This window comes from Caloenas nicobarica, chromosome 3 (assembly GCF_036013445.1).
Source record: "Caloenas nicobarica isolate bCalNic1 chromosome 3, bCalNic1.hap1, whole genome shotgun sequence".
Lineage (NCBI taxonomy): Eukaryota > Metazoa > Chordata > Aves > Columbiformes > Columbidae > Caloenas > Caloenas nicobarica.
In genome coordinates this window covers 10500675-10517227 of record NC_088247.1, presented here as the reverse complement: position 1 = coordinate 10517227, position 16553 = coordinate 10500675, and the positions used below count along the sequence as shown (strand labels likewise).

General features: G+C 51.7%; 1 protein-coding gene across 1 annotated transcript; it reads left to right on the top strand.

Moving 5' to 3' along the window:
* Positions 1 to 12512: 12512 nt before the first annotated feature.
* Positions 12513 to 16263, top strand: GDF7 (growth differentiation factor 7). The gene is made up of 2 exons (XM_065632508.1): positions 12513 to 12849; positions 15341 to 16263. Exons 1-2 carry the CDS (start codon positions 12513 to 12515, stop codon positions 16261 to 16263), a joined length of 1260 nt encoding a protein of 419 aa, XP_065488580.1.
* The last annotated feature ends 290 nt before the right edge of the window (positions 16264 to 16553 follow it).

Sequence of the window (16553 nt, the reverse complement as noted above, 5' to 3'; positions counted from 1 at the left end):
AAGTTGTAGATGAGGGCTGGGTCGCTGGCGATGGCTGGAGTCCTCATCTCTGTCTCACCCTTGGGGAACCAACTGCCCGACTCCTGTCCAGCACCGTTTTCTTGCACAGTCAGTCCCATTGACTCCAGTCTCTCAGCTCATGCCCAAAACCTGACTCTGGGACTAGTTCACTGGCATTTTCTACAGAGCTCAAGCCAGTCAGTGATATGACCACATTTGCAGTTAGGGCTGATATTTGTCTTTATGTTTTATACATAGTTTTACTCCCTGTTGCTAAACTAAGAACCTTTCACTGACTCATAATCCAGAGGTGTTTTCTCGGCCACCTGCCTCAACATGAAGAGGGTTGTGAGGAACCAAGTGTTAGGTTTGCACTTGGACTCAATGACCTTAAGGGTCTTTTCCAACCTAAATGATTCTGTAAGTCTATGATTCTATTCTGAGTAGGCGTAGGATGAAAAAAGGGGAGAAGAAAGAAATGCTAAAGGTTTGAAATCAGCAGCCTACAGCTCGTGTTCTCCGTGACTTCTCCCTGTACCTGGCACAGAGCGTTTCTGACAGGGAACAGATCATTCTTCATCCACTGAGCTGGAGGAGAGCAGACAAATACAGAGAAATGATGGAGATACAGCAAGCATCCCCCTCCCCAGTGCTTAGAAAGGAGCACAAACACATTTGCTGTCCCTTTCCAGACATGACTCAAAAGTTCTCCCCTTGGCCCTCCCTGAGGCAACCTAAAAAACCTGTGGAAGAGGTTTGCAAGGACTTGGGCAAGCTCACATGGCCTGGGGGCTGGCAGGCAGCTGGAGAGCTTGTGGTCTGACACCTGTGAGATAGCCAGGTCCTCTGCAGAGCTTATGGTCCGATGCCTGTGAGATAACTGACAGCCAGGTCCCGGCCTCCTTGGGGACCCGTTTGGTAAGCAAGCAATGAGAGACACCAGTGGTGAGGAGTGTGTTGAAGGGCAGCTGTAGTAGAGAGCCCAGACCTGAGAGGTGAAGGGGATGGTCCTCCCTGTCCCTTCAGCTCTGGCGGGGACATGGAAAAAGCAGATTAGCACCAGGTAGCCTTTCACCACCTGTGCTGGAGGACTGCCCACCAGACATCTTCTGCAGACCCAGAGCGCCCACAAAGGGCTAGAGTGAGGAAAAAATCCTCCCAAAGCCTATTAAAATACTGAGAGTTTTGTGGCTGGAGTCTGTTCATTCAGCTCAATGCAAACAGACTGCAGCCCTGCAGTTTAATACTTCTCTGTTGCCCATGAGGATACGAGGGGACCGGGAGTCTCCATCATAGAATAGAATCATTCCAGTTGGAAGAGACCCTCAGGATCATGGAGTCCAACCATAACCTAATGCTAGCACTAAACCATGCCCCTAAGAACCTCATCTACACATCTTTTAAACCCCTCCAGGGATGGTGACTCCACCACTGCCCTGGGCAGCCTGTTCCAATGCCTGACAACCCTTTCTCTGAATAAATTTTTCCTCATATCCAATGTAAACCTCCCCTGGCGCAACTTGAGGCCATTTCCTCTTGTCCTGTCACTTGTTACTCGGGAGAAGAGACCAACCCCCTCCATGCTCAACCTCCTTTCAGGCAGTTGCAGACAGCGATCAGGTCTCCCCTCAGCCTCCTGTTCTCCAGGCTGAACAGCCCCAGGTCCCTCAGCTGCTCCTCATCACACTTGTGCTCCAGAACCCTCACCAGCATCATTGCCCTTCTCTGAACTCTCTCCAGCTCCTCAAGGTCTTTCCTGTAGTGAGGGACCCAAAACTGAACACAGTATCAGGGCCAAGGTGTGACCCCATGGCCCCATCCCAGGGCCACATCTGTCTCCTGGCCACCAAGCAGGGACCAGCTCTCGCAGCTCTACATCCCTGCCTGCGTCTGATTCTTGGCAGTTCATGGATCTGCTTTTCATCTCTCCTAAGACAGCAGGCGAACGACAGTGAGTTTATAAGCCTAGGGGAATTTTCCACCCGTTTTTGAATCCCTGGCAGAGGACTCTGCTTGTAATCATGGATGAGGAGAAATCAGCACTTAGGGTATAGTAAATTAAATTGGGGGGAAGAAAGCAAGAGGAAAAAAATGGCTATTAAAACACAGTCCAAAAGCTGAACATGATTTTTTTTTTTCAACCTTGATTCATATGGGGAGAAATAAAATATTAATTAATTACTGAAAAAGGCTGCACTGGAGTAATAAGATTTCAGTGAAATGACCTGTCAGTTTATCACTGCTACCATTATTTGTTTTCAGATGACAATTACAAAGCCCAGATGTGAACCACTAGGAGATTTTACATTAGGACTGGTGTTCTCTGTGAGTTTCAAAGGTAGCCAAAATGGTAAATTTAAAGTTCGCTCCTGTTATATGATGTGGTAAGGTTGTTCATAGCCTGTCAAGGCAATATTTTAATCTACAAACCTCCTAAACTCAGGATATACTTATTCTGTGGAGAAGGGAAGAGAGTTATGTAGCTGTTCTTCATTATGCCTCATGCTTTCCCCCACCCTTTAAACAGTTAACCTGTAATACGATGAGCCACATGTCAGAAATAATCTAGTAGAAACCATAGGTAATCCCTGCCCAAAGATAAACCTGGCTCTTGAGCTGCTGCAGCCTTGGAATTAAAATTCCACCTCTCTTAAGTTTGGAGGTCCTAGGTAAACCATGGATAAATTTCCTAGTAGCCAGTGAGGAAGCAAAGATGAGATTTCCTGTTTTGCCCCAGTTTAATAAAACTAAATCTTAAAATACAGAAAAATTTCTATATTATTAAAAAAACACATTTTCAGTAGATGGATACAATAGACTTTAAAAAAAATTTTTTCTTTTTTTTCTCTCTTTTTTTTTTTTTTTTTCCAAAAGAAAGGATAGATTTGGAGTAGTTGACTCTTTACATAGGTGCAATGAAAAGAGTATTTCCCCAGATCAAGAAAAGGTGAAGGAACAGTCAGTAATTGCACAAGTTTCCAGGTAGACTCCCAAATAAGTTGCTGAGTTTTTCAAGTACATCTTCACCACACACCTGACCTAAGCTGTTGCCCAAAGGCTTTACCTTGGTTTCCCTTACACCAAATAAAGCTCTGGGGGTATTTATGTCTATGGTCATTTATTTGGTTGGAGATAAACAGGAATCCAAGGTCTGCTTGGCTTTGGTGCCGACTCCTGGTTGTTCTCAGGAGCCACGTTTTTGGCTTTCTGTAAGCCAAGGTGAAGCAACTGCCATTTGGTGAGAGAAACAATCAGACTGTGGAGAATGGAAATGAAGTCTTCTTGAGAGACTACGTTGTTCTAGGTGGTCCTACAACCAGATTTATCCATACCCTCTTCACGCGACTGGAGCCTCTGCTGAAATCAGTTCAAAGCTACAATTACAAACCCAGCGTGATGAATGCTACCCAAGCATTACACAGTCAGGTGAATTGGTCTGGTAGTCTGGGCTGTGCTGAGCTGGGGAGCACAAAGGGAGACCCATGAATTATGGAGAAAATGATTGGATAGAAGGTGCTCTTCCTTCCGCAGTCTCCATCAGGAATGTCCACACTGACCCTGTGCAAGACTGGAGATTCACCCGTGTATATCCTTTGTCCAATCTGCCTGCAAGAGCAGGCAGGGACCTGTTGCCACAGAGGGGGGAAAGCTAAGATGGGAGGGAGTGTGGCTGTTCCAAGGCTCTGGCTAGTGCTTCCTTAGGTCCATCTTGAGGAGAAATCTCTTCATTGCTCCCACTGACAACTTCTCAGCTCCCCATCAAACACCAAAGGTCTGGGCTTTTCCTCAAAAGAAAAGCCTCTGTTTGTTGGATAACTATGGCTCACCCCAACCCTGCTGAATTAGCTTTTGAAAGAATGAAGCTCTTGACAATGAGACACATAAGTTTATCAGCTACCCTGCCCTGATCTCCATGGTCTCCAGAGCTCCATTTACACAAGCAAATTAAATAATGCCGGGGAGCAATGTCAGCACTGTCACATTGTTAAAAGGATCCCTGGTGTATTTTCAGCATAGGGCTCTGCTGAAAGGTTCCTGAGGGCAATCCAGTTGTTAACTCAGGCCAGGGACCATCCTCAACTGACAGCTTGTACATGGCCTTCAGCCTTGGAGGTTGAGTTTAGCCATGCAGACACGGGCTGATCTACAGGAGTTGACCTTGGTGCCAAAGAGTAGTCCTACAAACATTTAATTTGCCTGTATTAGATGTGGTCTAAGTGTCTACTTACACAATTCACCTGGAGAGCTCATGGGATGAGTCTTTATATTAACAACCTGTCTTAAACCTGTCTTACTGTATCCACAAACCCTCACTGTACAGAGGAAAAACTACTGAGTAGATTCAGAGACGGGTTCACTTGTAGTTTCCACATCACTAAATCATCAAGGTCCAGGAAGACCTTTAGCTGTCCTTGTGTGTTTGTCTCTTATTTAAACTGTCAGCCCAGACTTCATCCACATTGCAGGGTGAGGTCCTGCAGAAAGGACAGAGGCAGAATTTAACACCTCCTTGTTCCAAGTGCAAAATGCTTGTAAGCAATCTGGCAGCTGCCTGCTGGACAATCATTTTGTTTCATACAGGAGCCAGTCATATCAAATAATTTTCAGCTTCACTTTCCTTCTGGGCACAGAGTGAGGAGCCCAAAATGACACATTTTGACTTACTAACCTGGTGGGACCAATGTGTGAACCACAGAGATAGGCAGAACTCCCCATACACTACTGAAGTGACCCACGCACAGTGGTGTGCTCTTCAAGGGTTTCTTCAATATTGAAAAGTCTCATCTTACATATTTTTTTCTACTAAATTCTGGTGATCTTCTCATAAGGGAATGCGTTTTCTTCAGGTGTTACAACAGGCACCTGGGGTCTCTCTGCAGGCTGCCAGGCACCCAAGACATCCACATGGTGCTGGTAGACGAGGTGGAAGGTGTTAGGACAGCCCTTCTCTTTTCTGAGGCAGCAGCTGGAGGTCTGGATGTCTCAGGTGGTACCAGATGCTCATGTTTAAGCATCTGAAATGGTCTCAGGTGCCTGAACCTGCACGTGAGCATTTGGATGGGTGGGAACAGGCAAGGGCAAGGCAAAGTGAAAATGTTGCCTGCATCAAATATTAAAGGCAGAAATCTATGTTACCTAAATACTGATGTCGGCACAGCCCACACCAGCTTGCAGCCTCTGTGAAGAGTTGTGTATAGGCTGTTGTAACATATTAGGAAAGCAAGGGTATTGCAGATAGGGCATTTGACATCCCACTCAGTAATGTATCAAATGCTTCTCCGTGTAGCTGTCGCGACCTGGAGGCCTGCCTTTAACTTTAGTGGGAGCACTAAATAACTGTGCAGTGACTGAAGGATTTTATACATTGCATGCGTCTCCTCTTAATATACCTATCTAGGCAAAGATATGCGGACAAAAATCTCGCTCTGAGTTAAATAGCAAAACTATGCAAAGGACCCTCAAGTGAGATGTAATTTACACTTTTTATTAACTCAAGGTCTCTCTGAGACAGTCAGAGCCATGTAAAATAAGATGGAGCTTCACCTGATGCACCTATAGCAAAAACTCTGCAACGGCTGATCCTGCGATTGATGCTCAGAAGTCTGATAACACAGCACAAAGAAAAAGGGATGTGTCCACATAATGTATTGCTCTCCACAGCCAATTTTCCATCTCTCTTTCTTATATATGGTACATACTTGTACTGAGCTGCTTTATACATGTTTCACAGCCTAAGGGGAAACCAGAGTGAGTGCCGGGCTGCTAGTGCCGTCCACCCTTCATCTGTGCTTCCGAAAAACACCTCGCACAGCGGTTTGCTGCTATAAATCCCTTCACCGGGAGATGGTGCTCCTGCCCCGGGAGTGAGCCCTGCCTGCTCCCGGTGCTCCCAGCACCCTGCTGCCGCTGGTCCCACCGCAGCCACACAGCCCCCCAGCTGAGATGCCTCGGGATGTCCCTGCGGGATGGTTTCTACTTCTGTGAGCTTCTCATGATACTCAACAGCTGAAGGAGAAAGAGGTTCAGGGCATGAAAAAGGAAAGCAGAAATTATGGGGTTAAAATGCAGAACTGGACAGGAGGCCAGAAGTTACACGGTGGTAAAAAGTGGGTTACGAGCTGCTCAGTTTGCTCCATGGTCTATGCTGGTCTTTGTGGGGCTTTTCAGGTAAGAGGCATCTCTCTTAACTGCCGGGTGCCCAGGCCAAATCACCCACATCCCCTCTGTTGTGGAAGGACGTACTGCCCTGGTAAGGTCAGAGAGTCATCATCTTTGAGAGGAGTGATCTGGACCATGCAAAGTTGTGAGCAAACAGGAGTTTGGACCCCATCCTGTTCCCCACCCGGACACCCACCTTCCTCCACATCTCCTCCTCCTTGCAGCACAGCAGCGGGCACAGAGGAGTGAAGGCAGGAAGACCGTGCTGGAGCACAGGGGTTGGCAGGTCTGCTCTGGGCCTCTGCATGCCTTGGATGACACCTATGGCTCGCTGATCTTCCCAGAGTAACCATCAAGAAAACCTAAGTTGGTACGTCCAACTAGTACCTTGCACTTAGTTGCATTTAGGTAGGATGGAGCCACCTGTTGATTCCTGCTCAAGGTGATGTTCCCAAAGGGAGGGAAATCAGTTCTTGAGGACAGAACTTTCTTTGCCAGATCTCTGTCACTGTGGAGAACTACGGGGCTGACCTTAAGGTCTTCAGAGTTTAGCTCCATTTGGCCGGTCTACAGCAGAAAATAAAAGCAGGGGATTAAGAGCATTGGAATGAATGAGAGAGCAAAAGTAGCTGTGTGGCAAGGAATAAACAATAGCAAAGGATGGGAAGATAACCTAAAGGGGAAAAAAGGAAAACACCTTCCTTCCATGTTCATAGTGGTGAAAACCTGCATCCAGGCAGTTAGGAGTGAGCCGGAACTGGAGTTATTGGTCAGACTTTGCATTTGGTACAGAGAAATTCTGTCTCAAGTGGCAGAGAAGTGAGAATGACACAACAGCCCTGAGCAGCACTGGCTGGGGAGGGATGGGGAGAGGGCAGAGAAAGGATCTCTTGGGAAGAGCTGGGAACTGGGAAGATGGGGGTGAAGTACTGCATGTAGTGTTCCCTTTCTGATGCTCCCTTGGGTGCCTGCTGGCAGACACTCCCCTTCAGGACTGGTTTAATACCCCCCAAAACTGAGGAACCTTCACAAAGGGGCTGGGAGCTGGAGGAGAAGAAGTTGGGGAGAAACGCAGTGATCTGGGAGACAGATGGGAGAAAAAGGGACTGAGTGGAGGTCAGAGGGTGAAATATGTAAAAATAAAGAAGCACAGAGGAGAGCTTGAGGAGCGCTGAAGGAGGGCACTTCCCCTGGTGACATCTCACATGGACAGCCAGGGGTGGGGAGGTCTTTCTGCACGGGAAGACCAAAACCTCTATAACAGCTGTCTCAGATGTACTCTTTTGTTAATGCTGTAGGAATCCCTTTCTGGAGGTACAGCTCTCTCTCCAGTAAGTATTAATGGGAGGAAAGCGATTAGCTAGACTGAGAAAGAAGCCAAAATGAAGCAAGGTGAATGCCACTCCTTCTGACCAGACACTAGCCTGGACTACCACCATAAGGACACTTGGGGTGAGTCATTGCTCCGACCCTGCATCTGTGGCTTGGTGTATTGACAAATTACCTGCTGACTGCTGACTCTGACTCTGCACTTTTCAAAAAGCAAACAGGCTTGATTTTTTTTTTTTTAGGTGACTGAGTGTTCAACTCTGTTTTGACTTACTGTCTTCAGGTGGCTTATACCAGACCCTGTTGTCCAGATGCCGCATAGGAGTTTTCCCTGAGGGGAATGGAAAATCTAATCCAATAAGCTTTTATGTTTCCAGGAGGGTTGAACTCTCAGTAAAGCATTTCCATAAGTCTCCTGTCCCTCAGCTAGAGTAAAATGTTCAAATAGAGATTGTTGTACGACGAGCACAGCTTTAGACATCAGATTGCAGTGACGTAAGGTCGTGGGGTCTGAAGGAAAGCAGCTCTATGGCTCTTTGAATCCATCTGACGTTTCATGCATGGAGTTTGTACCTTTAGTTGTCTTATCTTCCATGGCTATCCCTGCACAGACAACGAGGAAGAATTGCTTGGCTTCAGCTTAAGTAAGTTTTGGAAGGAGTTGCTAGAAGATTTGGAAATAAAATTATGCTATTGCTTGTTTACTTGCTGAGCTGGCCATGTCATCACGTGTGGCCGTCTCGCTAGAAGACATTTGTTAAGTGAAGCCACTTGTTCAGTGAAGCCACAAGAGGCTTCTTGTGTGGTCACTACATGAAAACATATTCTTCCCAATAACCACTAGCATCAATACTGTGACCACTCTGAACTTGCTCAAGACTTGCAATTTGGTTGAGCCCCACTGGCTTAGCTGATGGAAACAGCCAGAAACACCTCCAGCTTTGAAGCACGCAGGGGGTTTGTTGCTGCAGTTTATTTTTGTTCCATCAAAAAGTGCTGATGATGAGAAAAGTGAACATCTGTGGAGGTATAGGACTCAGGGGATGTGGCTGACACCAGCTACATGGTTATTGCTTGAGGATTTCCTTTCTGCCTCAGTATCCTCCTTTGAGAAGTGGTCTTCCACAGCTGGTGGGGTTCTGGTTAAATCAAACACCCGCTTTTTTCCTTTGCTGAAGAGCGTCTGTAGGGCAGCCCCTCTCTGGCAGGCAAGAGTCCCAGGCTGGGACCTTGCCCACAGTTGCAAAAGAGGATGCAGCTGTGGTAGGAGAGACCACCCTGCCCAGGACTCAGCCCCACAGATGGAAATGAATCAATGCTCCACACACAAAGGCCCCCACCACCACAGGTGATGCAGAAGGGCAAACAGAGAGCAGAGGAAAACTGCAGTAGATGGGACAAGCCTGAGTGTCAGCCAGGCAAGAATTATTCCTTCCTGATGCTGAAGAAACCAACATGCCAAAAATGTTCCCAGTAAAAAAAAAAAAAATAAATAAAAAAAGCTTAGTGGGCTGGCTGCCCTCTTCTTTCCAAAAACCTGCCCAGAAGAGCCTCTTGGTGAACAAAGGGGAAAAATGTAGTGGGACACAGTGTGATCGGGAATCGGGATCCCTCCCTGGCATACAACCATTGGCTTCACATTTTTTGGGACAGGTTCTTAGGGAAAAATTAGTGGCAAATATGGCCCTTTACTTTAGATTCTGTCAGACTTGTTGATTTAACAGTTAGTGAACAGGGTGATGAGACAGTCCCAGAACTGTGTTTTTCAGTCTGTGCTGGAGGTACCCAGAGAATTTTAAGTGTAAAAGCAAAGAGAGATGGAGCAAGTGAGGAGGGCTGGAGCCAGCATCACCATGTTGGTTAAGGGCCACCATGGGCAGGAGCATGTCACTGTACCCACAGCAATGGGGAGTGCCCTCAAGAGGAAGATGTCTATTTGCTGGTGAAGCCAGATGGGCATAAAATCTCTCTTGGTTATATGGGTGTTTTTCTGTATAAACTTGCTAATTAAGTTGTAAAATAAAACTGCAGCCTTTCCTCTCCAATTTCTGCTGCTGCAGCAGCATGCTAATTTGGTTTTGGAAGGGGACTGGTAGAAGGTGGATCTTTGCCAGCGTGAAATTATGTGCAAAAGTTTTGCATTGGGAGAGAAGGGAGCCCGTCCTTGGAGCAGTGAAGGGCTGGGGGCAGGAGCCGCTGCGCAGGGCTGGGGTGGCTTGGGAAGGTCCCGCAGCTGGGCTGGGCTGATGGAAATTCAAGAAAGCCCAAAAGGGTTTAGGTGAATCTGCAATGGAGAACAGATGGGAAACTTAGTGCTCGTGCATCTCGATAGATGTTGTGTGGTTGAAATGATGGGCTGCAGGATTTTCACGTCTCCCAGCTGGGCAGGATTTGCTTCTTGGGTCTGTGTACCCTCGTGTGTGTGTGTGTGTGCCAGCTGGTATGGGCATGTGTGCCTGGTGCATGCAGACGTGTGTATGCGTCTCTCGGGGTTGTGCAGGTATGTGTGTGCCTGTGTTTGGGTCTCCATGCAGACGGTGAGGACAGAGACCTGGCTCTCATCACCCAGCAGCACACGGCTTCGCCACAGGGGTGGCTGTGCACTGGGATGAGGATGGTGTGGTGCAAACTGCCATGGGGGAACTGATCGCTCAGCTGTGCCAGCTTGCACCAAGCGGGTATTTGGCCCTGCTGCCCACAGTGGGGGCTAAGGACTGACTTGGAGGTGAAAAAGTTGGGAGAAAATAAAATACAGGGGCTACAGCCTGGCTATCTGTTGCAACAATGTAATTTAATGTTTTTAAAGATATACAGAAAAAAATGCAGTAACAACTCCTGTCCATGGGAATTTGGCAAAGCCTGGGGTGCCTTATGCATGGCAGGTACACACACCCCAATATGCAGGAGGGTGTACCTGCGTACAGATGTGGGTTGCCCCCGGCAAGGCCCTCACTCACCTTTTTGTACCTTTCACTGTTTCCCATGAAAGTTGCTGTGTGAAAGGAATCCAGGACACTCCAGAACCCATTGCAAGAAGCCTGAAGGTTTATGGATGGACTTGTCTGCCCATTTTTTAAAGCTCGGCAGTCCTTCACATCACGTCAGTCCATCCTTCCATTGACTCCTTTTCTTCTGTGGAGAGTACTGGGAAGTGCTGCTGGTACCCCAAGGCGGGGGCCTGAGGGGAGAAGGGAGTGCCAGTCCAGGGTTCCAAAGGTGGGATTGGGAGGTGTGGGACAGGACAATGCTTTTCTGCCTTCCCATCTTCGGGAAGGGCTGTCCTGAGTGCTCAGTGCGCTTGCTCCAGTGCTATGGGGTCACCCAGCCAGGTCCCAGCATCCTGCCCAGAGGGGAGCAGGGTGCTGGGGATGGAAAGTCTTGTTGGATGCTTCTTTTTAAAGTGACCTTTAGCACCTGAACAGCATCAGGCTGATTTGAATAAGGAGCTGACAGAAGAAAAACAGTTAATGAAGTCTTCCTCTGCCAGCCCTTCCTCTGCCTCCTGCCCCAGCCCGATGAGCATGGAATCATGCAAGGCCCTGTGCAAACTCAGCAAAGTGTACAAATGCTGTGCAAGCCATGCAAACACCATGCAAATGCTGTGCAAAGGCTGTTCAAGCACCACGTGAACCGTGCAAATGCCACGCAAGGTGCTGTGCAAGGTGTGCAAATGGCTTTGGGCCAGGCCATCCCGCACCGCAGGGGACAGGGATCTCTCAGGACGTTGTCACAGGAGCTGCCTCTGTTGCTTCATGCTATGGGAATGTACCGGGCAAATCCGCTGGTTGGCATTAGAAACCCGCTTGCGATACTGTGACGAAGCACCTGTAAAATAACAGCAGAAAGAACTCTGAGAGGCTGCAGTGACAAATGCTGGTGAGAAGCGATTGTTTGAAGGGTGGGGGGGAAAGAGGAAGAAAAAAGCTGTGTTTATTTTGGCGAAACACCTACATTCCTTCAAATAAATCATCGCAGCACTTGTTTTTGTATTTGCGGAGAAATCGCAACAGACATAACCAGGGACTTAAGAGACTTGAAATAACATCCTAGTAAATACCCCACTTTGTTATTTTAATCGAGACCCAAGGAAACATCTGAATTTTACCAAGGAAACCCTTCGTGCAAGGGAAAACATTAGCTCGCAGCCCGGCCGGGGCTTTGTTTTGCTCCGGTGTCGGTATCCCGAGGCGAAATTACCGGCGCTGACGGAGGCGCGGGGCAGCGCGGAGCCGGAGTCCCCGGGGCCGCCCCGCAGCGCGTCGCTCCGCGCTCCCCCGGCCGCTCCCGGCCCGGCCGCCCCGTCCGGTGCCAGCCCCGCAGGGTCGTCCATCATCGGGGCGGCGGTTCCCCTTCCTAAACAGTGGTGGGGTATCCCCGTCCAATATGGGGTGGGGGTTCCGGTCCGAAACGTGGGGTGGCGGTTCCTCCGTCCAAACCAGAGCCGGGGCTGCCCCGCCTCCAGTATGGGACAGGGGTCCCCCGCCCCAATGCGGGGTCGCGGGTGACCTCCCCCCCCCGCCCCCAGTACCGGGTGAAGGTTCCCCCTCCAATATGGGATAGTGGGGGGGGTTCCCCTCTTCGAAATCGGGGCCCTCTGCAAATAGAGGTGGCAGTGTCCTCCCTCCGACCGGGGACCCAAGACCGCCCTCCAAAGTAAGGGTAGGACACCTCACCCCAAAATAAGGCCAGGGGGACCCCCGCAGCACGGGGGCTGGGGGACGGAGGTCTCCCCTCCAGAGCAGGGGTGCGGGTGCCACACCAGGGGCGCAGGTGCCCGCCACAAGGCAGGGCCGGGGGCCGGGGGGGGTCTCACCTGCAGACAGAGGCGGGGCGGGGGCCGGAGCGCGGGCGGCGCCTCGGCGGGGGGGCGGAGGGCGGGCGGCCGGCAGGGGGCGCCTCGGCGGCGGCGGGCGGCGGCGGCGGCGGCAGCGGCGGCGGCGGCGGCGTCGGGCGAAGACGATGTTCAAAAGCGGGCGGGGAGCGGCGGCGGCAGCAGCACAGCGCCGAGCACCGGGGCCGCCGCCATGCGCCTCCGCGCTGCCGCCGCCCTCTGCCTCTGCCTGCTGGGCGCCTGCCGCCTCCGCCGCGGGCTGGAGGCCGCCGCCGTGCGCGGCCCGTCGGCGGCCGCTCCCCAGCGACCCTCGGCAGCAGCCGCGCCTTCCTCCTCCTCCGCCTCCTCCTCCTCCTCCGCCGCCGCCTCCCCCTTCTCCTCCCCGCCGCGGAGGGACGGGGCTCTCCGCAACGGCACCGTGGTGCCGCACCACTACATGGTGGCCCTCTACCAGCGCCTGGCCGCCCGCCGCGCACCCGCCGGCCGCCGCGCCGACACGGTGACGGGCTTCGCGGAGCGGGCGCGCAGCGGTGAGTGCGGGACGCGCATCCCTCCGCGCAGCGCAACGGCCGCAGTGGGACAGGGGAGCTGGGACGGGCTGCCCCGCCGGGACCCCGCCGTCGTGGGTGGGTTCGGGCTTGGAGATGCGGCTGGTGCGTGGGTTTGAGGATGAGCACGGGCTTCCGGGTGGGCTTGGGGATGGATACGGAGTTGTGCATTACTTTGAGCATGGAACTGGTGACCTGCAACACACGGAGGTGTAGCTCGCGCGTTGGTTTGAGCACGGGGTTGTGTCTGGGATGGGGTCGTGCATGGGCTGGGGAGTAGGGTTGTGCATTGGTTTGAGCACGGGGTGGCTGCGTGGGATGGGGTAGCGCGTGGGCATACAGGTGAAGCTTAACGGGGTAGGAGATGTGCATCAGTTGTTAACGGGGATGGAGCTGTTCTTGAGTTTGAGCATGGGAATGAGGATGAGGAAGGGGGTGGGAATGGGGCTGTGCGTGGGCATGGGGTTGGGGTCGCGATGGGGATAGCAAAGGGGTTGTGCCTGGAGCTGAGGAAAAGGGTTGATGGTGGTAAGTATGGGGCCGTGAGATGCCGATGGGGTTGCACAGGCAGTCGGGGTCGAGGATGGCTCTCGGGGCTGGAGATGCTGTTGGGGACGGGCGGCGACGTGCGTTCCAGCCGGGACAGGCAGGGAGAAGCCCCACCAGAGCCTCTGCAGCCCGAAAAACCCCGCGCCGGGCCGGGCCGGGGAGGGAGCGCGACTGCGCCCGTCGCGGTGCCCCGAGGGGGGCGGCTCAGCCCCGGCTGCCGCGGCGCTCCGGAGCCGGCTGAGCTCGGCATCGCTGTCCACTTCCCTTTCTCCCTCTCCTCGCTCTTTTGCCCCGTTCATACCCGCCGATCTAATGATAATAATCAAATAAACACATATAGGCACGTAATGATATATTTTTAATATATATACACATATATTATATATATATATATATATATAAAATACACATACATTGCGCCCTGCTGATGAAGTTCGCTCTGCTGGGGAAGAAAAAAATCCCGATCGAATAAAACGCAAAGACAAACTGAAAAGCAGCCACAGGCTCCCCACATGCCTGTATCCGCCTGCCTCGGAGTGGGAAAGCGGCGGCTGATGGTGCGGAGCCCCCCGCAGCCCCTCAAGCCCCATCCCCAAACCCAGCGGGGACCGTATCCTGCCGGCAGCCTTTGCAGGGAGATTTTTGCTGAAAGCTGGTGGGGGAACGGCGGGAGAGTGAGGCGGGACGGGGGGAGGATGCTCCGATGGGAGGGTGGGCAGTGCCCGGCTTGTGGGAGCGGGGGAAAAACTGCGCACAGGTCCTGGGAAATTGCAGTGCAAAATGAAACCAGATGAACTGTTCAAAGGGATCTCCTTATCTGCTCCTCGCCGGAATTTTAGATGTGCTTTTAAAATAATAAGAATAATAATTACAGTAATGATAATAATAGTAATAATAATAATAATAACAACAATAATAATAGCAAATGATGGGGAGAAAAGTCTTTTCCCACCCGGTGGGCAGTGCAGGCTGCAGCCTGGCAGCACTGCCCGTGGGTGGGGGCTGCGTTGTGGGGGTGTCGGGTACGGCTCTGCCTGCAGTGAGTGAGGGACCTTGCGCACAGCAGCACTGTTTGCAGCATGCCCAGGTCAGGTTTCTTGTTGGAAGGGGAGAAAATAAAAAACAACCCTCCCAGAACTCATTCATCTTTTTTCCCAACTCCACCTCCTTTATCTATCCATCTAATCTGTCTATCTATCTATCTATCTATCTATCTATCTATTTATTTTTAAATTCCATCAAGTATATTTATTCAGTGCCAGAAAGCATGCAAGTCTGTGTTTGGGCTTTGGATCCACCCAATGTAATGACTAATTCAAGCTGGGCTCACTTTCAGCTTCTGGAGGTGCCCCTATTAGACACCCTGGGGCACAGCATCTGCATCCCCGACTTGTGTGCCTGTGCCTGCTTGCGAGGGAAAATGAGATTTTTCACATTTTACTTGGCATGGCTGGGGCTGGCAGAGTGGGGACACTTAGGGCAGAAGAAATTGGTGACAACCTGCTGATTCGGGATGGGACTGTGCCACGCAGGTTCAGCTGGGACTTCCGTGCCAAAACAGGATAGTGCTGCAGCTGGGGGCACTGAAACACCCGGGAGAAGGGAGAGGAGCCACCTTGGGAAGCAGGGAACAGTGCTGTTGAGAAGCCACATGTTTGAATTGATTCCTCCCTCCCTCTCTGCCATATCATCCCCTTTTTTTTTCAGTGCCTCCAGCCAGGGTGACGCTTCCAGATGCAGGAGACACAGGCTGTGTCCCCGCTAGGCTGCTCAAAGAGTCTTGCTGCAGGGTGATGATCTCCTCCATTAGCTTTGTGTCCCTTGCGCCTCTGTAATGAGAGCTTGGCTTCAGCTTGCAGGGTTTTAATTTTTTTTCCCTTTTTCTATTTTTTTTTTTTTAATTTCTTTGTTTTATCTCTTCCAGATGCCTCCCCATATGCCCATGAGCAGCGATACCTCTTCGATATCTCCAGCCTGCCCGAGGCGGAGGAGGTGACGGGTGCGGAACTGCGGGTCCTGCGCGCCCTCCCTGAAAACCGGAGCTTGGCCCTGTCCCCCGAAGGCACCTTCCACCACCTCCTCCTCTCCACCTGCCCAAGCCGGGACGGCGAGGAGCCCCGGCTGCTGGACTCCCGGGCTGCAGACATTTTGGACACGGGCTCCTCCAGATGGGAGGTGTTTGATGTGTGGGAAGCCCTGCGGGATCGGAGGGATGGATCTCCCCCAGGCAAGCTGCTGTGCTTCTTGCTGAGGATCATCTCGGATCAGTCAGGGCGGCTCCTGCCCCCCTGGCAGCTGGGGTTCAGCAAACCCCGGCCGCAGCCCCACGAGCGGGCCCTGCTCGTGGCCTTCTCCCGCACCCAGAGGAAGGAGAACCTCTTCAAGGAGATCCGGGATAAGATCAAGGCCCTGGGCAGCCCCCCTTACCTGGAGCCCCCCGATCTGGGCCAGGAGGTGTACCCCAAGCGGAGGAAGAGACGGACCACCATTGCCGCCCGGTCTGGGGGCAGAGGCCAAGGGAAGAAGGCGAAGACCCGCTGCAGCAGGAAGCCCTTGCACGTGAACTTCAAGGAGCTGGGCTGGGACGACTGGATAATCGCCCCCCTGGATTACGAGGCATATCACTGCGAGGGGGTCTGCGACTTCCCCCTGCGCTCCCACCTAGAGCCCACCAACCACGCCATCATCCAGACCCTGATGAACTCCATGGACCCGGAGTCCACCCCCCCCAGCTGCTGCGTGCCCTCCAAGCTCAGCCCCATCAGCATCCTCTACATAGACTCCGGGAACAATGTGGTTTACAAACAGTACGAGGACATGGTCGTGGAGACGTGTGGCTGCAGGTAGCAATTTCTGCAGCTTTCCCCCTCACCACCGCGCCCTGCCCTGCCCTGCCTAGCAGCCCTGTCCCATTTTATATATATAAATATAAATATATATATATAAAAAATATATATATACATACACATATTGATGTGTGCCTTTCCAAAAACCAAACTCAGAGCGGGTGTCCCCTGCCTTCCCAGTGCCACCCTGGCCATGAGCCCAGGAAGTACGGGGGATGCAACCCCAAGACAGCGAGGCTGTAGATTGGCACCCCCCCCCAGGCCCTCTCAAAGAAACAGCGACTCCCGCCA